Source organism: Myodes glareolus, chromosome 2 (genome assembly GCF_982192425.1).
Source record: "Myodes glareolus chromosome 2, mMyoGla1.1, whole genome shotgun sequence".
NCBI lineage: Eukaryota > Metazoa > Chordata > Mammalia > Rodentia > Cricetidae > Myodes > Myodes glareolus.
Window position 1 is genome coordinate 65,262,809 of NC_142027.1, and position 22,464 is coordinate 65,285,272.

General features: G+C 42.8%; 1 protein-coding gene across 3 annotated transcripts in view; it reads left to right on the forward strand.

The window, feature by feature from the left end:
- LOC125413061 (protein mono-ADP-ribosyltransferase PARP14) overlaps positions 1 to 22,464 on the forward strand; it is a 651,703-nt gene that overhangs the window by 584,673 nt on the left and 44,566 nt on the right. For 2 of the 3 annotated variants that reach the window (XM_087901065.1, XM_087901068.1), the window contains exons 9-17: positions 1,470 to 1,524; positions 2,088 to 2,237; positions 2,497 to 2,559; positions 2,922 to 3,086; positions 6,910 to 7,116; positions 7,204 to 7,803; positions 9,047 to 9,180; positions 9,779 to 9,953; positions 10,235 to 13,214. The exons of the other annotated variant lie outside the window; for it this stretch is intronic. In XM_087901065.1, coding sequence (XP_087757191.1) covers positions 1,470 to 1,524; positions 2,088 to 2,237; positions 2,497 to 2,559; positions 2,922 to 3,086; positions 6,910 to 7,116; positions 7,204 to 7,803; positions 9,047 to 9,180; positions 9,779 to 9,953; positions 10,235 to 10,524 — 1,839 coding nt within the window. In that variant the 3' untranslated portion in view covers positions 10,525 to 13,214. Of the gene's footprint in view, positions 1 to 1,469; positions 1,525 to 2,087; positions 2,238 to 2,496; positions 2,560 to 2,921; positions 3,087 to 6,909; positions 7,117 to 7,203; positions 7,804 to 9,046; positions 9,181 to 9,778; positions 9,954 to 10,234; positions 13,215 to 22,464 lie in introns of those variants that run through there. 3 annotated transcript variants of the gene reach the window in all.

Sequence of the window (22,464 nt, forward strand, 5' to 3'; positions counted from 1 at the left end):
CCAATATAGAGTCAGATAAGTAAGGTTCACACATTGTAGTACCCATTTTTTTCAGCCTGTTGGTTTGTCTCTTCTATGGATATAAAAATATTAATACATAATATCAAGGCACATTTATGGCATTATCAATCCAAGAATTCCAGAATGGGATACAGGTGATTCTAGCTGCTATTTCTGGAAATGTAATTAATCATGAGTTATGGATGTGGTTTGAACACATCCCCATGTGACTTAGGAAACTTGGACCAGAAATACTAGAATCATCCTCAGTCACAGTGTATCACATCAGCTATGGCAATGTGGTCTGACTCTAAGGCCTGATTTCTGTTCTCCATGTCTTTATAATCCAGTAGAGCACATGACCTCAGTGTTAGGACAGTTTCCACAATGTCACAGTAAAGGTGGCAGCCCACGATGCCTGTGGATGGGGCTGTTGGAATTTTTAGGTCCTATGTCATTATCTAGATCTAGACATTGCCTATAAATTCATGGAAGCAAACCAAGGGAACCTACACTCTAATCGGGCAGCCAAAGCTCCTGACACCTTCAGCTTGGACTGTGCAAGCACAGTGAGGTTTGTTTGTTTGCTTAGGTTATTTTTATACAGGATATTGTTAATTAGTTCAGACTGTTCACACTCATGGCAATCCTCCTGCATCAGCCTCCAGAATACTGAGATTGTAAGAATGTATGCACTTTCCCAGCTATTAAGAGTTTTAAATAGCTTCCCTGAGATATCATGGTGTAAGGTGATGTGAGCATTTCTGTAGCACATGCCCTCTCTTCTAGAAATCAGAATTACTTTACACGTTTAGGTTTCTGTACACAAAGGGAGCAGGAGGTGGAGGTGCTGAGATTTTTGTGTGATATGAATGTTTGCATGAATAGAGATGAATCCTGTCTCATAGACTTGAGTCTCCCAATCTTTATTTGGAAATGTTGTTTTCCCTCCCTCTCTCATTCCTCCCCTCCCCCACCTCTCTCTCTCTCTCTCTCTCTCTCTCTCTCTCTCTCTCTCTCTCTCTCTCTGTGTGTGTGTGTGTGTGTGTGTGTGTGTGTGTGTGTGTGTGCGTTTGTGTGTGTGTGTCTTCCTCAGTTTTTTGAGACAGGGAAGACAGCCCATACATTATGGAATACCATAATCAAAAGTAAGAACCTCAGGATTCCACAAGTGTCTTCAGACGAAGGTCAGTGCAGCTGCAAGCTCTCACAGAGCACCAAGTGCAGAGATTCCAGAGAGACGGCATTTCTTCAGGCATTTCTTTAAACAGTCTCAGCCCAATTTCTCAGCCTCTACCAATCAACACAAACCTAGCGAGGATTTGCTGAGACATGTCTCTCAAAACCAGGCACAACGGCTTTACTATATACATCACAACACGTGTGCATACAGAATCAGAACCCCCAAGGATGCAAACTCACTGATTGCATAGGGAGTATAATGGTTAACACTGTGTTTGTATTTCTAGGCATTTTCAGATGAATTTGACAAAAGGAGTCATGGAAATCCAAGTGACACCCAAGGTACAGTAAAGTGTTTAAGTTGACCAGTAACTGTTACCAAGTAACTGTTCAATGACAGGGAAAGAATGATGGTGATCATTTCTCTGAGAAGTCAAACTATGGAACATATTAAATGGAAATTAAAGGATATTCCATGCATGTGAGTATAAAGCACAGTGGCCTGTTTATGGGTCTTGGGGCAAAGAGAAAAGGTGGGCCAGATTATATAATCTGTACAGTGGGATTTTTGAGTTACTGACAAGACTACCATCTCCACTGTGATGTGTATTTCCCAAGATACATCTTAAGAGACAATACAAGCCAACAATTCTCTGTCAAATGTGTCTTTCTGTTTTTGAGTTCATCTTGTTTGGGGTTCACTGGAGCTTTGTTATGAAGCAAGGTTTTGCAGTGTTGCCTAGGATGACCCCAAACTCCTGAATTCAAGCTACACTTCTGTTCCAGCCCAGAGCCAGGGCAACAGTAAAAGACAGCCAATACAGTGATAGAGCAGCCTGCGACCTCAGCTGTTCTTGCTTCTGATGACTTGTGGCTTAATTCTGTCTTTTCTTTTCTCTGGGCAGGGTTTTATGGGAGTCTCTCCAGCCCTACGTTAGGAGTGCATGAAATGAATATTGGCCCGATTTTGTTCCAAGTGGCCACGGGGGACATTACCAAAGAAGCGGCAGATGTGATTGTCAATTCAACATCAAACACGTTTGATCTCAAATCAGGTACTTATTGAGATGGATTCTGTCTCCTGAAGTAATCAGTGTGGTAGATCCTATAAAGAGGTGTTTCTATAGTCAAAACAGTTTGTTGACTTGAGCTTGTTCCTGTTAACTAATATCTATAAACCTAATTCTATGGCCTTTCTTACAACTGGCAACAGTTTTGAAAATGTCTCCTCTGTCCTTACTGCTCTATGATGGGGTGTGTTGAGACACAAAGACGTCTTTCTGGTCAGGTCACCATCTTGATTTTCTCATGTAGGAGTCTCCAAAGCAATTTTGGAGGGTGCAGGACCAAGTGTGGAAAAGAAATGTTCTGTTTTGGGTAAGGAACAATGCTGCTTCTTGCAGCCAGATTGGAACGGAAAGATTGACTGTGGGGGGCTGTGAGGAAATGGAGGAAGGGCCTTGGGCTGGGAGGACAATGTATTAATTTGTTTTGGTTTTTGCTTTGTTTTGAGACCCCTGTATTTATCTTAAGATCATATATTTTATGAAAGAATTCCATATGAAAGAAAGTTAAAAGTGCAAAGTTATCTCACAGTTAAGAAAAATTCAGTTAAAAATTTCACAATGTGTAGTATTTCATAAGCTTTTAATTCATAAATGTTTCCTCATGAAATCAGACATCTTGCTTTCTCCAAGCACAGGTCAGCGTCTGACTCTGAATCTGTTCATGTTTCACAGCTCAGCAGAACAGTGAGTACATAGTTACTGAAGGTGGATCACTGAGATGCAAGAGTATTATTCACGTTGATGGTGGGAATGATGTGAAGAGATCAGTTTCCTGTGTTTTGGAAGCATGTGAGAAACGGAACTACTCATCTATTTGCCTACCAGCCATTGGCACAGGTCCGTAGCCACAGGCTGTCAAGGCTCCATCTCAAAGTGTCTACTTCCCCATGGATTTGATCCTCACTGGGTCTGGGTGATGACAGGGACACCTTCCCTAGGAGTAGACAGTTTCCTCACTCCAAGGTACCCTGTCCACTAGGGAGTGAGCAGAGCCTGTGGGTTCTTCAAGTAGAAGGAGAAAAATGAGCAGGGTGCATTTATGTGCACCTGTGGTCCCAATGACTAAAAGGATGGAGGCAGGAGGAGTGACCTCTGTCCCCTCAATTGTCTACAAGGTTAGTCAAAGGCATCTGCTGTAATTTCCTGCCCCAGTGGTGGGCACCATTAACAGGGATAATCCAGATGGGCTCTCAATCTATCAAACCAGGTTTCCCAGGAGGCTTTTACACTGCCTGTCATGTGAGTTTGGCAGCTGCCATTCACTTTGGGCTTTTCCACAGTCTTACCTTGCCAGTGGGTCCCAGGGCTTGAGAAACAAGATCTGAACATGGTGAAGACAGGAGCGGATCTACTCGGTGGCTGCTTTGAATTCTTCTCAGCCACAAAAATGGTATAGAGTATAGGGAAGAAAGACATTCTGGAGGCTTAAACTAACTAATAGGCCTAAATTTATAGACTATAACATGTAGATTACAGTTTTGGGCACCTTAAAATTACCTTAGTTTAAATCAGGTCCCCATAGGAACCTGGCAGAATCTCAACACATGCATAAAATCTAACCTAGGCTCAAATTAACTCTGTAAGGACCATGTTGTAGTGAGTTAGCTCGATATGGTAAATAACCAGGCCAGCTAAAGAATAACAATTATATTTTTAATGGTTGTAATGGGAAACTCATGCCACAAGAATAGGGAGTCCAACTTCCTCTGTGTCTGGCGGGAATCGCGCAGAGAGAGCACGCATCTGGGTCCCCCTAGTTTTTCTTTCTGGGCCCCAGGTAGCCAGGCCTTAACTAGATGTGATTGGTTTACGGAGTTTCCCCATCATCTCTCCCTTTTGTCTAAACAAGATCAATCCAAACCCAATACAACTATATACAATAGGAACAGATACCAAATATAAAATTACAAACAGTAAACAATATTAAGCAAGGAACACATAACAAAAGTTTTACTAAACATTCCATTTTAAGGAAACTAACTATTGTATTGAAATTAAGCTTGGCTAAAACATGAGGAGGGTAACTACAATTATCTAATCTTTAACTCCATCAAAGATCTGAGAAGGGAAATAATATTACTTGAATAAACAGGAAGCACAATCAAGAAACTTCCAAAATGTGCAACAAACAATAGAGACAACTGGCTACCTGGGCAGTCACCCAAAGTCTCATTTGTAATGTTGAAGCAACCAACTTTGGCTAAGGCCTAACGTAATTGACAGACCATTTTAAAAGGCAAGAAACTTTTTAAAACTATCTTACCCTGTCTTGGCAGGATTTGACAGTTCTGTTTTATCCATTTACGGATATTATGTATCTTTGTCAGTGGTTAAGGCGTGGGCATTTCTTTGCCCAAAGGCCAGTTCTGCCAATAAGGCAACAAGCTCCAGGTGGAATGTCTTTGGTGTTCAACATTCTCTCGGGAATAGATCAGTGTTGCCAGGAGCAATTGTGTCTCACTACCATGGAACTCTAAGTTAGATTAAATGAGGTTTTCTACAGCTCTTTGAAGAGGTTGAAGATTATCTATCTATATTGAATATAATTTCTATGTGTCTAAAGAACCTGATTAGTCTAATTATAAATATAACAAACATAGATGACTATTGACTTATAATTCTCAATACCTATTAACTTAAAGACTAAGACAGTGAACAACTGTGCAGTAAAATGAGAACAATGACCTTCAAATGTAAACAATGTATAAATATCTTGAGCAGAGGTAGTAATGTACAATGCAATATGGTAAATATATATATATATCAATACATAAACAATGTTTTAAACAGAGGTAGAAGTATACATGTGTACAATATTCAATAAATTTAACTTTGTATCAATATTCATGAATCTATACCAATATAATTGTCTAAAAACAATAACTCACAAATACCAATCTCTTATCCCATCATCCAGTTATCCCTCTTTTTTTGATAAGATCCCTGAGCCTATAAAATTCCTCTCCCAACCCTCAACCACATACCAATTATAATCAACCCCTAAAAGATGTCCCTAAGCCTACGGGCAAAGTGCTCTGGGAGAGGGGACCTCAGCCTCTAAAATTGCTTTCAGCTGTCATGGGGGTGATGTTCTTTCTAGGGGATCCTTTGAAAGTAAAATGATGGTTAAATACCAAGATCAATGTCTGGTAAGATTGTAAATAGTCTCTTGAGTATTTTGTGGAGGTCTGGCCAGAATGTTGTAAATAGGTGCACCATTTCAGCTAACCAGGTTGGAACCGTCTTGTGCAACTGGTACCCAAAACAGGTCTTGCAGTAGTGATATCAGTATCATGACGTCATAGCAACCAGATGGAGTTGTTGTTGTGGGACCCCATCTTTCTGGAAACTTTAAAGATTACTGCAGGGAAATTTATCATTCATTATGGAAAAACTTAGGCATTATCTGTATAGACATATGCAGACATATTTATTCAATGAAAGATGTGATAAAGATAAAAATAGATATGAAAAAAGGCAAAGAAGTTTTATAGATTATTTTTTCCTTCTGTCCCATATCATGGGTTCTTGACATGAGACAGAAACTCTGGGTTTTCTCTTAACAACAGGCTGGGAATTAGAGAGGGACTGAGCCAGAGTCCAACTCCAAAACCATCTCTATAATTATAAATATATTCATATATATCTAAAATTCTGTGTTGAATATTTTCACTTACAGAACCTATTTGATTTTCTCGCTGATCCTTATTGGGTTGTCAATTGTTTTTATCTGTCAATATTCAAACATCCAGGGTCCCTTGAATTTTTTGAAGATGAGTGTTTTCCTGCAGAGATAAGAACAGAATCCTGCCCCCATCCTATATGTTTTTCATACCATCTGTATGATTATCATCATTGTGGATATGGTGTTTCAAGATGTGTTATCATTTTTTCTTTTTTTTCTTCTTTTTACCTTTGCCTTTTATGATCTTTTGAAGAGAGTACTAAATCAAGGTGTAAAAGTCACGGGGACTCTGTAATGGGAGGGGAGTGACCCTGAGAGCCACGGTCAGCTGAAAAGGGCAGATGTGAATGTCACAAATTAGAACTGGTATCAGGGGCTTTTTCTGGAATGTTGACCTGTGAACAGCATGGAACAGAAACACCTCCCCACTGTGTCTAGGATGTCAAAACTGTTTGATGACATATTGTTTGAAAACTATACATTGATTAAAGTGGAACCAAGAATAACATGAGGGCCTGCTTGTTGGGGTTTCTGTCCTGCCCAGTTCAAGTCCCTAGGTCCCAAAGAAAATCACACAGAGAGTCTACATTAATCATAAACTGATAGGCCCATTAGCTCAGGCTTCTTATTAATTCTTATAACTTATATTAACCCATTATTCTTATCTGTGTTAACCAGAAAGCTCAGTACCTTTTTTGGCAGGGTAGGTAATATCTTCCTTCTTGTGTGTCTGGGCAGGACTGGGGAGGAATGGGCTTCCTCTTTCCCAGAATTCTCCTGTTCTCATTGACCTACCTCTACTTCCTGCCTGGTTACTGGCCAATCAGCATTTATTTAAAACATAATTGACAGAGTACAGAATTCTCCGACATCAACAAAGCATTTTTCTTTCCTGTGACATCTGGAATTCCTTGTTTATATAGCAGTCTTTTGCAGGTGGATCTTAACCTTGTCTTTGTGTGTATGTTTTTAAAGGAAGTGCTCAACAAGACCCAGATGTAGTTGCTAAAGCCATAATGGATGCCATTGAAGAATTTATCCAGAAAACATCAGTGTGGGCTGTGAAGAAAGTCAAAGTTGTTATCTTCCAGCCTCATATCCTGGATGTTTTTTATAACAACATGAAAGAAAGAGAAGGCTCCCCGGCTCCACCCCAGCCATCTCTACTGTCTAAGATCTCCTGTGAGTTGTTTGCTTTTATCAAATACATATTCCTCACCTTGATGCTGAAGGGAATAAAAGAAAAATTAATTTTCCTTTTCTCTTTAGCCTTTTTTGGCTTTTCAAAGCACACGCCCCCCAAACAGAACACTTTGTTTTTGGAGAAGAAAATAGAACAGACAGTTTTCCAGGTATGTGGCAAAGATGAAGACAGTGTGGGACGCACGATCTCCTGGATACAGAATCTGATCACCCAAGAGCAGTTTTCCTATAGCAGTGACGATGAGTGTGTCAGAGACTTTGGTGAGAAGGAGTACAAGAAGCTGAATGAGCTGCAGGAGAGGCTGAATATCGCCATTGAGCTGGACCAGAAGGCACCTTTGATTGAAGTTGCAGGAATCAGCAGAGATGTGATAGAAGCTAGAGATGAGATTGAAAACCTGATCAAGAGCATCCGATTGGCTAAAGAGAAGGAAAACCAGGCAGACTATGTCCTCACATTCGTGGAGTGGCGCTATATTGTCAACAATGTCATACACTATTTTGACAAAATAGCTACCGTTCAGTTGGAGGAAGCACGGAAGGCAAAGCACACGAGCACTGTTGTCAAAATTAATAATCAGGACTTCACAGTGAACTTGAGGGCAAACACGGCCACAAGCCCTCAAGGACAGAGTGTCACAGTTCAGCGCGTCTTAAAAGATGAAGGTAAGTTACATGTTGGTGGGGTCAGTCATTGCCTCAACTCTGAGTTTAACATTGTCTTAGAAATAAAGCAGGGTTTTTGTTGCTTATTTGTTTTTGTTTTTTGAGACGGGTTTCTCTGGTAACCGCTTTAGCTGTCCTGGAACTAGCTCTTGTAGACCAGACTGGCCTCAAACTCATAGAGGTCCTACCTACCCTCTGTCTCCGAGTGCTGGGATTAAGGGCATGTGACACCACTACACAGCTTGTTTCCATTTTGACAGTGTTTTACCATGTAGCCTTGCTGGCCAGAAAAGCTTTTACTTTGTTTTTGAGAGAGTGTTTCAGTATATCCCCATGGATGACTTTGAAGGTAATTCAGGCTGGGCTCAAACTCATAGATTTGTCTGTTTCTGCCCAATTCTATTCCCATCTGCTCTTTTCTGAGCCAAAGGTTCCTGGGTACCAGATCAGGAAGCAGCCTACCAGTTCCCCATGGATCTGATCCCCAAGAAGGGAGTGGCTGTCTTGTGTAGGCTGTCATTCCTGCCTTCAAACCACATGAGTCCCCCTTGGCTTCCCACAAACTATATTCATCTTTTGTAGGACCAGTATGAATGAACCCCTCAGACTCTAAGCAATTCCCGTTCTAAGGAATAACATAGCATATATGGTATTCGGCAGCTTTTCACAAACAAACGTTACCACCCACCCACCTACCTCTTAAGGATGGAGTGAGGCAAATGAGAAAATACATGTAGATTACAACCCTCCAGTGGTAAAAACTCATGCATGTGCAAATGACAGAGATTGTTCAAAACAAGTTAGTAATGAATTTGTTAAATCACGTCAGAGTAGAGGCTGTGCACTAAATGAAGGTGAGTTACAGCATGTAGTCAGTTCTCACACCTTAGCAAGACCGAAACAGGAGTAGGCAGAGAGGCTCCATCCCTAGGAAACCCTACCTAAGTACATCGATGGCTTTTGTCTTCTTCTGGAGAGGATGCTGGGAAATGAGTCTCATATGCCTCAGGCAGGAGATCTAATATTGTTCTATCTCACCTTAAATCACCCTCCTCTTCTAAACATGTTTTCCATCTCATCCTGATACCAATGGTCCATGCTCCATGCATTTAATAACATCTATTTAGAAAGATAAGGAATTTCTTGAATACATAGAATTATGAGACTACAATACAACAGGGAGGCAGGTTTGTCAAAGCATACTGGAAATGAACACAGGAGCCCTCAAATGTCTATTTTGCAGCTGAAATCCCTTCAAATTGGAGTGACATGGAGCAGAGAAAATTGCTTGTGGTCAGTCTGCAAACCAGTGATCCCGAGTATATCATGGTGGCAAGCAAGTTCCACCAGACCTGCCAAAGCTTCATCATAGACAACGTAAGTCGGCTGATGAGGTGTTTTCTAATGGAAAAGTTACATAGTTAAATAAGTGATATGACCCATATTCCTGAATAAGCCCACTCATATATGGGACTGAGAGGTGGCTCAGGAGTCAAGATTTTGTTTTGTTCTCTTAGTTCCAAGTTTGTTTCCAGATCCACTCAGGTAGCTTATGACAGCCTGAAACTGTGGCACCTAACTAGCCAACCTAACTCGGTGCATTAACTCCAGGCCAGTAAGACAGCCTTGTGTGTTTGTGTGTGTGTGTGTGTGTGTGTGTGTGTGTGTGTGTGTGTGTGTGTGTATGTGGAGGAGGGGTAGAGGGAACGGGGTGTTCACACATGTAGAAGTGAGAGTGTAACTTTGTGGAGTCAGTGTCCTCCTTCCAACTTTAGGGATCAAACTCATGTCTCCATATTCTTCCTGAGCTGTCTTACCAGTCCTCAAATGCTTTTTGAACACAGGACAATGTCACATGGCACTGAATTTCCTTGAGTAGAATATTTGCTAATGAAAGACAAAGGTGGTAATTTGCTATCACTTGGCAAAAGCTCTTGGCATCTCCAGAATAACTCAATACTTTATTAATTTGTAGATTGAAAGGATCCAGAATCCAGCTCTCTGGAAAAAGTACCAGGCAAACAAAACAGTCATGGATGGAAAGAATGGCCATGAAAGAAATGAGAAACAACTCTTCCACGGGACGGAGGCTAGCTCTATTCCACACCTCAACAGCCACGGATTTAACCGCAGCTACGCTGGGAAGAACGGTGAGAAAGGATGCAGTCAGATTTCCCAAATGGGCTGCTGACTCGGAACCACCCTGGGCTCCATTCACTGTGGTCCTCACATTGTGGTAGTAAATGATGATAAATTTCAATTTCACCCCAAGGGCTTGACAACCTCTTTGAGGAGGAAAATTTATAATAACAATGATGATGATGATAAAAGAAATATTCATATATTCTAGCCGATCATTCCTTTTACATTAGTTGACATAGTGGGCTTATATGTTACATTGAATTCCTTTAATATGTCTTTCTCTTTACAGGCACATTTTATGGGAAGGGAACCTATTTTGCAGTCGATGCTTCCTATTCAGCTAATGATACATATTCTAGACCAGATGCCAATGGGAAAAAGTATATGTATTACGTGCGGGTTCTCACTGGGAAGTTCACAAGGGGAAACTCGTCGTTGATTGAACCTCCTTCAAGGGACCCTCAAAATCCTACTGACTTGTACGACACTGTCACAGATGATGATAAAAACCCAAGTATATTTGTAGTGTTCTATGACAATCAAGCATACCCAGAGTATCTCATCACCTTTAGGCGGTGACACTTCAGGGCACCTTCACGCATCTGCTGCAAGACAAATTTTAGCAGTTTCCTCCCTACGCTGTCTCTAAGAGCACAAGGTCTTTCTTTGCTGTGCACATGTTTCCTCAGCTGCTCCTCCATGGTGGAAATGAATCCACTTGAGAGCCAATCTAATTGAAAATTTACATCAGGTAACAGCTGAAGCTGTGCTGTCTCAAATGTGACAGTAACACCATCACGGACTTTCAGGAAGCCAGACAATTCTGGCTGCCACCAGTGGAATCGTGTCAGAGAGGCAGTGTGCCGTGGGGACACACAGTGTCACTGAGCCAGTAAGGCTGCCAACTGCAGCTGAACAGATCCAGAGCAGAGAACCTGTTCCTTCACTAACAGCCCTGTGCCTTGTAGGCTGGACAGCTCCAGGCAGGGCTATGTACAAACTGGGTGCTGGCAGATGGCTCATGGTTGGTGTGAACTGAGCTACAAGGAGGGGCACAACTCAGAAGCTGTGGCCACAATTGCCAGCATGCCTGGCAATGTCAACCCCAGTGTTCCGGCTACCTAGTGAAATCACCCTGCTACATCACCAGGGGGACCCCTTCCACCCTGTGAGAATGAGTGAACGCCGAGGAGATCCTCTAGCATCTTTCCCAGGGCAGGCCAGCTTGTGATGACTTCACAGCTTTGTGTGTAAGCCAATTAGTCAGGCTGCTAACTCAGAGTCTACTGGATGGTAATTCTTTCTTGTGGTACTGGGGACTGAACCCAGGGCCTCACATAAGCCAGGGACGACTCTACCACTGAGCTACACAGCCCCAGCCCTCTTTACTTCTTATGTTGAGGCAGGATCTCATTTAGTTGCACAGGCTGGCTCTGATATCCTTCCATAGCCGTGGCAGGCCTTGAACTCACTCTCTTCCTGCTTTGGCTACTTGTCTGAGGCCTGTGCCACTAGACCTGGCTAACGTTGTTCTTCTAATTTTCTCCTATCAATTTCAGACTCAGTGCCGTTTATTGAGTGCCTAGACTTTGCCAGGTAGAGTGAGAGATGCGGTCACAAACAAGACCTTGTTCCCATGAATAGTGCTTTGGGAAGAGTTTTCTATATTTCAGGGCTTAAGGGAACATGTTCAGAGTACAAGAAACATCCTTGCCTGAGCTCACTGAGGCAGGAATCCTGAGAAGCAGCTTACTGAGTTTTGGTGCTGGTGTTCAGCCCTTCTCTGTTCCCACCACAGAACCTGGCCATGAGAGAAGCAGGTGCTGTTTCAGCCAACATTCCGTGGCCATCACACAGTGACTATCAATGAGTGGCCCTTACTCAGTGTTCCTCACGTGGTGGTCATTACATGTGATCTTCATGCAGTGACCATCACATGGTGTCTATCACATAATGTCTATCACTCAATGGCCATCACAGTTGCAAGCATCTCATGTCTGTGAAGTGACCTCAGATTTCCCTGCCTTTTTTCCTTCTGAATTCGGTGCCCGCTCTACTTCTTATTAGGAGTTCTGTAGGCCAAGGAGCTAGTGCTATGTAATGTTCTCGGGTGGTACATCCTGGGTGTTGAGAGAATTAAGGTGCTGCTTCCCACCATAGGGATCACCAGGGGACCTCAAGTGGAGCAAGGGTCACCATTGCTGCCACAACAACACAGAGGCCTTGGAACCTCTGCTGCTCTTTCTAAGTGGGCTGGCACAGACTGTGGCTTAGGAGGGGCTTGCTTCCTCTGCATTGGCATCTGAACTCAGTGCCAACAGTAGACTAAGGAAATGGAATAAAAATGAGAGGTCTGTTTTCATCTGCTTTTGTCCTCCAGTGGTTTAGTTAACTCAGGGCAAGACTGAATAGTTAGATGTTACACTGTGGAATAAAGACCTAACTAGCAAATGTCACAGACACCTTCAGCCTTTCCTCACTTCTACTAAAATTACTTGAAAAATATCTCTTGGTGGAATCATTTTTCTCCTACTGGGCAAACATGGGGAGGTCTGTGTAGGTCAATGACTTACAGTGGACACAATTAGCAGGACAGCACCGAGGGTCCTTAAGGTACCAATGCTCAGTTGGGAACTACGGGAGGGGCACCATGCAGGTTAAGGTTCAGAGAGCCTGTACCCAGTGAGCAGCCAGCCTGGAGCCCTAGATTGTACTGGATAGCTTGCTGTAGGACCACACAGTCTATGCTCCTTGGACATCTGAGGAATGTGCTGAAGGCTTAATCTGTGGTGCCCTCCATGCAGTACAGAATCTGCTTTCAATGGGCACCTGGAAGATTCCAACAGTCCTAACCACTACCACATCAGGATTTGGGGCCCAGGAACTTCACCTTTGTATCCCTTAGTGCAAAAACAGAATTAAAACCTCAACTCAGCGGCTGGACAGAGGGCTCAGTGCTGTGGGACAGTGTTTTTACCCTCTAAAGATTTGTTTCTTTTACTTGTTTAATAAAATGCTGACTGGTCAGTAGTCTGGCAGGAAGTAGAGGCAGGGAAATGAGAACAGGGGAGTTCTGGGAAGAGAAAAGATGCAGTCTACAGTTGTTACCCAGACACAGAGGAAGCCAAACACAGACAAAGCAAGATGTGCCTGCCTTGTGGAAAAAGGTACCAAGCCACTTGGCTAACATAGTCAAGTATTATGGAATAATATAAGTTACAAGAGTTAATAATTAGCCTGAGCTAATAGGCCAATCGGTTTATAATTAATGGAAGCCTCTGTGTGTTTATTTGGGACTAAACAGATATGGGACCTGGTGGGACAGAAACCTCTGTCAACAGATCAGTGGTTAAGAGCATTTGCTCTTGCAGAGGACATGGGTTTAGTTCCCAGCTCCCACATGGCAGTTCATGACCACTTGTTACTATAGTTCCAGGGAGCCAATGTCTGCTTTCTGACCTCTGGGGGACCTGCACACATGTGGAACACATACATACATGCAGGCAAACACACATATATTAAATAAAAGAAAAAGTCTTAAAAAAAAAAGTCCAAACTATACAACTATACTAACTATATCCAGAGATATCATCAAGCCCTGATTAGGTCATTTCATTCAAACCAAACCAAACCAAAGATCCCAAAACCTTTTCATGAAGCCTTGAAAGCTCAATGGCCCTGACCACCATACCTACTGAAAACAAGGTGGGATTGTTAGCCCTGCTGACTCAGATACAACTCAACTGGACACTACGGGAGTGTGTGAGCTCCGATGGCCTCTGCAGAACCCAAAGACTTCTTTACCAGTTGGTATTTCTCACTCAGGTGTGGTGCTCTAGAGCAGGATGGGGTGGGAGCCAGGTCATGCTGGCTTTCTCTGTGCTCACCCTCTGCTGCCTCTTGGCAATCAGCCAGGGACTCACAATATCTCGATAATATAAGGGAACCCCCTGCAATCTCCCACTTCTACCCACATTGTCTGAACTCTTCCCAGGTCTTTGTATAACACCATTCCTTCCCAGAGAATGAAAGACTTCCCTACTGTAGAGCATCCAAGTTTCTCTGAGCCTGGCCTACACTGAATCCATTCTGTGTCAGTCCATGCCTTCAGAGAACTTAGAATGCCTTGTGAGGAACTTACCTAGAAACAACATTTGCTGAGCAGTTTCATCAAATAATGCCCATGCTGGAAACTAAAACGTGTTCGTATCCTTTAAAATCAGAAGAGAGTTGTAACCCAGCCCTGACACTGTTGGTGTTTATAATAACGCAACTTCTGAGAGCACCAGGACTCACCAGATCTGACTGCACAGGATGCCCACAGGATACTGAACCCTGGAGTGAGTCTCGGGTTATCTCTTCTTTTCTCCCCTATTCCATACAGACCTCAGCCCTCCAGACTGCTTCGATGACTCACAGCTGAGCCATGCAGAGCAAACCAGAAAGTACCTGAAGAAAGAGATCTGTTCTGTGATGTAATCAAATCTAAGAACAGACACAACTCTGGCCACATCATGCTCCGTGTCATAGCCACTGGTGGAGCATTGCCTACACCACTCTCTCGTCTGCCTACTCAAAGATCTAGGAGTGTGCTGTGCTCCTTACATGCTGAGCACTGGCCCACGTTCTGTGAATGAAGCAGTAACCACATAAAACTCCCTATCCTCATGGAGTTACATTGTGCTGGGGGAAGAGGGGACCTCTGAGGGCTAAGAGAGAAAACAAACAGCCACACAGGCTGGTTGATGTCCACGTGAGTGTATGTACAGGTTGGTCAGTACGCCTGTGCAGACATGAGACAGATCCCCTTTCAACCTCCCTTCACTCTAGACACTACCGTCTAGTCATTTAAAGCATCCTATCAGAATGTACACAGCAATACATAGGAGACAAAAATGTCAAAAATAAATAAAGTCTCACCCTGTAACATCTGTGGTAACTAGCTTTTGGTAAGTCTGTGAGAAGCCTGCTGGCTGGTCCAATAAACTATGTCCTGTTAAAAGAGGCCTCATGATCTCCAAAACTTGCAGCAACATGGTGATTGGGAAAGATGAACAATAACCAGACAGGAAACATCCGGGCTAGAGTGACAGCCTGGTCTACATAGCACCAGCCAAGGCCACTCAGTGAGCTCCTGTTAAAAAAAAAATGAAATGGACATTTTAAAAAGAAGAATATCTGACTGACAGATGCCTGAAAACAGCCAACCATCAGGAAAACTACACTAACACTCTCAGAAGATGGTCTGAGAATTGCACGTGCTGAGGAAACAGACTGACAGATACAGCCTCACTAACTATAGGAATGCATGTTGTGAGGGACACTTGGAAATATGCTGGCATCATCTGATCACCTAGAGTCCTGTGTACCCACAGACCATGGTCCCACATGACCCACATGACCCATGTACCCACAGACCATACTCCATGTCTATATACCATCCCTGAAGAAACTCTTGCACATGTATGTCAGAAGACATGTACAAGAAAGATTCTGTTGATGAACGCAAAAAACTACAAACCATTCAATTATCCACCAGCAGCACAGCCAGTAACAACTACTCAGTAGTACCTTGATGCAAGAGATCAACAAGACACAGGAAGGTGAGAAAAGTTGTACTCAATACAGTCAAGTCTGAGAAACATGGTCCTGAATTTATAAAGGAAATCCCCACAGCGAGGCTTCACTTCACAATGAGGTGGATGTAGCATAAACAACAGACCCCACAGGTGTGGTGAGGAGGTGAGGAACTCAGACTACAAGGGCTGATGGGCAGGTGAAGTGGTGCAGGACCCTGGGAAATGGGCTGGGCACTAACAGGGGAAACAGAGAAGCAATGTGGTATGTTTAGGATCCTCTGGAGTTGAAGCTAATAGGTGGTTGTGGGTCACTTGACATGGGTGCTAGGAACTGAACTCTGCTTCTCTGAAAGAGTCCTACATGCTACTGACTGCTGAGCCACTGCTCCAGCCCTTGATACTATATTATCTTTAATCTTACAAATATGTTGCATATATACCCTTTTCTATGAAAAGATTTAATACAAAGGCATTTCAAAAAAAATTCAAAGAATGAGAGGAAATCTTTACAATTTAAAAATATTTCTAGGCCAAGTAGAATAAAATACTGATGTGAAAAGGGAGAAAGGAATTCTGAGAACACACTTTACCCCAGAGCATGTAAGGCAGAATCTGCATTTCAACAGAGAAACCAAGAAGGGTAAATACTGTACCACCTGCACCCACCTACTAGCTCCTGTCTACAGACTCAGGACAGGAACATCAGAATGAGTTAGCAGCACTAATTGATTTAAGCTTTATGACCATGCTCCTGAGCTGGGTTCAGTTATAATCACTGTTTTCTAAGTGCAGAAAGTGAACGTGCCTGGCGTGAGCCATCTGCTGGGGACACCGGGAATGGCAGGTGTGATTCCTGCAGGGACTCCATCTCACATTTGCTCCAACTGCAGTTCCAAGCACTTTCTAGCTGTGAGGCTGCTATCTCCCTGCACACTCCTCACCTAAGCCCCAGGAGCTCTGTGTCCCCTCTTCCCTCAGCTCTTAAGTACAGCTTGCTTCCTGTTCCAGTAACTCTCAGGATACACCTACTCCAAAGTCCTTCCCATAACTGAGGGAAATACCTTACCAAGGGTAGGATGCATCTGCCAAAGAGAGCAGAGAAATGTCAGGCTTCAGGTTAAGGAGGGCAACCGGATTCCTAAAGATGCAATCAAAGGCAGCGCAGACGCAACTGGAGCGTCGGGTAAGTGCCAGACTTGGTTCTGATGGCTACTGTGCTGTCAAATACAACAGGGAACCGGAAGGAAGCTGTTACTGGGAAAGGCTCCTGGCAGAAATGAGTGCTAAGAATACAGGGCTACATGGTTCTACTTGAGACAATGTTTAAGTCATGGTTAGAAATGAGGACCCTGAACCAAGAAGCAGATATTTCCCTCTGCGATGGTCTGGGATGGAACCAGCAGTGTTAGACATATATTCTGACCCCACCAGGTCTATCATGATTTTCCTGATACCACTCAAGGGAGCCATCAATGTCAAGGGAGTAGCTGGGCACAGTAGCATGTGTGACATCCCAGCATTAGGGAGACCGAGGCAGGAGGACCGTGAGTTTGAGGCTTTTGTGGAGATACTCCATCTCACACAAAACACAATACAACCAATTCAAGCAAAATAAGAATGGCTCATCTCCCAGACTCTAACCTTAATATTATGTCTAACCTTAATATTTATCAAGAGAGGACAGAATCACAGGACACCAAATCATCCTGGTCACACAGAATTACTGATCAAATTTTGCACGTAGGCTTTCCTTATCTTAGGGATTTTCTTTTTACATTTAAAGAACAACAAGAAAAAGTACCAGCTCAATCCAGGAGTTTATACTGACAGTGACAGGATCAATGGATTCCACATAATGCCACCAGTGTCTGGGAACAAACAGAACCTGAAAACCAAACGAAAAGTAGTTAACACGAGAACAGAGCATTTCTCACTCTAACTGAGACTGCTAAAGGGAAAGAGACAATGAATCCAAGGGAGCAGAGTGAAGGGGAAGAAGAACCCCAGCTGTCTCCTGTGTTCCTCCTCTGTGTGCTGAGCTCAAAGGCCTACACAGGATGCTGGCGGCTTTCTGTTCTTCTTAGTTCTGTGACTACTCTGTTGACATCTAAACTTTAGTAAAGGCTTTGGAATCCCCGCTCTTCCTCTTTCCCACTGCAGAGGAGCTGTACACATTCTGAGGACAGCAACATGCAGTGTGTCTCCTTTACCTGATGGAAAATCTCCTTGAGTTACGATGTGGGGTGGGCTGCTAGGGAAGGAGCGCAGCAAGCAGACCCTCAGATATCATAGGCAGGAATGTAAAGTGGCCGCTGAGGAGAACACTAGCAACATCTCAGAAGGTCAGTCACAGTCACCCAGACCACCTCCCCTAAACACCACGGACCTCCACAAGTGCTCACGACAGCAGCACCCGTTCATAGCAGCTCATGAAATCAACCCAGGAGTGGATCATCGTGGCACATCTATGTAATCAGGAATGGTTCAACCTTAAAAACATGTTTCGCATGTATGGATGCATGTGTAATGCCCAGAATAGGAAAATTCATGGATACAATGTAAAGTAGTAATAGTCGGGGGCTGGAGGAGGAGGCATGAAGGGCAGTGTCCTGTGCAGAGATTGAAGCAAGTGGACCAGGTTCATTTGTGTGAAATGATATGACTTGTGTGGACTTGTAGGACATGTGTGAGCTGGTAGGACGTGTGTGAACTGGTAGGACATGTGTGGACTTGTAGGACATGTGTGAACTGGTAGAATGTGTGAACTGGTAGGACATGTGTGAACTGGTAGGACATGTGTGGACTTGTAGGACATGTGTGAACTGGTAGGACATGTGTGAACAGGTGGGACATGTGTGAACTGGTAGGACATGTGTAAACTGGCAGAACATGTGTATGTGAACTGGCAGTGCATCTGTGAACTGGTTGGACATCTGTGAACTGGTAGGACATGTGTGAACTGGTTGGACATGTGTGAACAGTTAGGACATATGTGAACTGGTAGGACATATGTGAACTGGCAGGACATTGTGACATGGTAGAACACATGTGAACAGGTAGGACATGTATGAACTGGTAGGACATGTGTGAACTGGTAGGACATCTCTGAACAGGTGGGACATGTGTGAACTGGTGGGACATGTGTGAACTGGTAGGACATCTCTGAACAGGTAGGGCATGTGTGAAGAGGGTAGGAGGAGAACTAACAAAGAGGGAGCAATGGGGGGAAGACTGGATAAGGGTGATTGAGGGAATGGATTCTCTGGGAGACCAAGAAAACCTTCCAGATGGTAAGAAACTGGGGCAGGCAAGTGCCAGTGTTATAGAGGGAATTTTCCCCACAAGATGGCAATGGGAAATAAGAGTCTCTTCAGAAGTGATTCAGAAGCAGTCGGCCATTCTTGCTGGAAAAGCAAAGATCATCCTCAGTCGACCTCTGAGGGCCTGGGTGCACTAAGCCTGTGCTCACTGTCACCAGAACAGATATTAACTGGGCATAAACATCCTAGTACCCACACTCTGACATGATCTCTTCACCTGGGTAATAAGAATGGCTTCCTCAAGGCCTATTCTCCTCTTCACCAGCAGGAGGAGCTATGCTCCCTCTTGTCATTTCTCCAAGGCAGAGCTATTAGTCTCAAGCCCACAGATGGGAAGTTGACCTCCAGCAGCAGAGTTGCCATCTGTACCTAGGGAAGCACAAACACCAGGCTGTGGTGTCTACTGTCGCACCATCGATGTTTAAAGCCCCATTACCTGTCCTGGGCTCAGGGTGACTGTATGTCTCCGAGCTTTCTGGAACTGAGGAAAACGCTTTAAGTCAGGGTTGACAACCCTGATTTTACTGAACACACTAGACTCTTCGTAAGGGATTCTGGTTGGGTAAAGGGAAGGCGTATCTTCAGGAGGAAAGAGATGCCATCGTTTCCAAAGGAGAAAATAAGATACCAGTTAGAGTTCTCAACTTGAAATAAAACATGTAAGAAGGTAGCAGCCCAATATTTGGTCTAGTTTAAATTCAGTTCATACAGGAACACAGGCACCACCATAGTGGTCACCTGGCCTCTCACTCACAGCTGATCTCCTGCAGATGTCTGAGTGGAAGGCATCCCTTCGGTGGGTTTCTCACGAGCTCCCAAAGCAGCCCCCCTCATTGCAGGGGTCGGCTCTCCTTTGTAAGATGCCTTTTTTATTCTTTTTTGCATCTTATATCAAAGCTTGCTTCCTTACCACTGCTTTCACTCCTAACCCTGATACTAACCAGAATAAGCTTTATCCTTTCTGTATTCTTTTTTCTTAACTTTATTTTTATTTAATTTCTTATTGTTTTTATTGAGCTATATTTTTTCTCTGCTCCCTTCCCATTCTCTCCCCTCCTCTTCTAACCTCTCCCATGGTCCCCATGCTCCCAAATTACTCAGGAGATCTTGTTTTTTTCTACTTCCCTTGTAGATTGGATCCACATATGGTCCTCTTATGGTCCTCTTTGTTGTCTAGGTTCTCTAGGATTGTGAAATGTAGGCTGGTTTTTTTGTTTTGTTTTGTTTTGTTTGTTTTTTGTTTATTTTTTTTGCTTTATGTCTAAAAGCCACTTATGAGTGAGTACATATGATAGTTTTCTTTCTGAGTCTGGGTTACTTTACTCAATATAATGTTTTCTAGATCCATTCATTTGCCTGCAAATTTCAAGATATCATTTTTTTTCCTGCTGTGAAGTACTCCGTTGTTTAAATGTACCACAGTATCTTTATCCATTCTTTGATAGAGGGGGATTTAGGTTATTTTTAGGTTCTGACTATGACAAATAATGTTGCTATGAGCATAGTTGAGCACATGTCCTTGTGATATAATTGAGCATCCTTTGGGTATATACCCAAAAGTGGTATTGTTGGGGTTTGAGGAAGGTTGTTTTCTAATTTTTTTTTTTGAGAAATTGCTATACTGATTTTCAAAGTGGCTGTATGAGTTTATACTCCCACCACTAATGGAGGAGTTTTCCCTTTACCCCACAAGCTCTCGAACATAAGTTGTCATCAGTGTTTTTGATCTTGGCCATTCTTACAAATTTAAGATGGAATCTCAGAGATGTTTTGATTGTATTTCTCTGATGGCTAAGGATGTTCGGCATTTCCTGAAGTATTTTCCAGCCATTTTAGATTCCTCTTTTGAGAGTTCTCTGTTTAGGTCTATACTCCATTTTTAATTGGATTATTTGTTCTTTTGATGACCAATTTCTTGAGTTCTTTGTATATTTTGGAGACCAGACCTCTGTCTGATGTGGGGCTGGTGAAGATCTTTTCCCATTTTGTAGGCTGTTGTTTTGTCTTGTTGACCTTTGCTTTACAGAAGCTTCTCAGTTTCAGGAGGTCCCATTTATTAATTGTTTCTCTCATTGTCTGTGCTACTGGGGTTATATTTAGGAAGTGATCTCCTGTTCCAATGCAATTAAGTATACTTCCCACTTTCTCTTCTATAAGGTTCAGTGTGGTTGGCTTTATGATGAGGTCTTTGATCCAGTTGGACTTGAGTTTTGTTCATGGTGATAGATATGGATCTATTTTCATTCTACTACATGTTAATATCCAGTTATGCCAGAGTCATTTGTTAAATATTATTTTTTTCCATTTTATATATTTGGTTCTTTGTCAAAAATAAGGTGTTCATATATGTAGGATTGATATCCGGGTCTTCGATTTGGTTCCATTGGTCTTCCTGCCTGTGTTTATGCCAATTTGAGGCTGTTTTCAGTACTGTAGCTCTATAGTAGAGTTTGAAGTCAGGGATTGTGATACCTCCAGAAGTCTCTTTATTGTACAGGATTGTTTTGGATATCCTGGTTTCTTTTTTCCATATGAAGTTAAGTATTGTTCTTTCAAGGTCTGTGAAGAATTTTGATGGGATTTTGATGGGCATTGCATTGAATCTGTAGATTGCTTTTGGTAAGATTGGAGCACTGGACTGAGCCCCCAAGGTCCAAATGAGGAGCAGAAGGAGGAAGATCATGAAAAAGGATGTCAGGACCGCGAGGAGTGCGTTCACCCACTCATACATGGGGACTGATCTAATGAGAGCTCACCAAGGCCAGCTGGACTGGGACTGAATGATCATGTGATCAAATCGGGTTCTCTGAATGTGGCTGATATGGGGACTGACTGAGAAGCCAGTGACAATGGCACTGGGTCTTGTTTCGTCTTCATGTACTGACTTTTTGGGATCCTAGTCTGTTCAGATGCTCACGTTCCTAGACCTGGAGGGAGGGCTGAGGACCTTGAACTTCCCACAGGGCAGGAAACCCTGACTGCTCTTAGGACTGGAGAGGGAGGAGGAGAGGGAGTGGGGGAAATGGGAGGGTATTGGGAGGAGGGGAGAAAGTGGAAATTTTTATAAATAAATAAATAAATAAATAAAGATAAGCTAAAATAAAGGAAAAAAGATTCATTCTAAAACAATAACTTTCCTTTTTATTAAAATTCCTGTAGGGAAAATTCTGGTAGGCAATATGAATAAAATGCAATAAAGATTTGAATGTGCCTCCTATAATTTATCTTCAACAATAGTCAATTCCTTTTCAGTTTCAGTTGTTAACTCCCTCAGACTTTTTAAGTTCTTGTCACCATCTAAGGTTTTGTTTAAATGAATTAGTGGATGAGGTGTTATCCCAACATCTAGTCATAGACTGGAAATGTCTCTTAACAATCTTTGAATGTCATTAAGAGTCCGCAATTGGTGTCTCCTAATTTGTGCCTTTTGTGTTCTAATTGTCTGTAAGCCTATTTTATAACCTAGATAATTGACAAAATTTCCTAATTGTATTTTTTCAGGAGCAGTTTATAATCTCCATTTAGGAAATTTACTTCTTGGAAACATTCCTTCTAAAGTACCTACATTTGAATCAGCTAGCAAAATGTCATCCATGTAATGGTAAATAATAGGTTTAGGA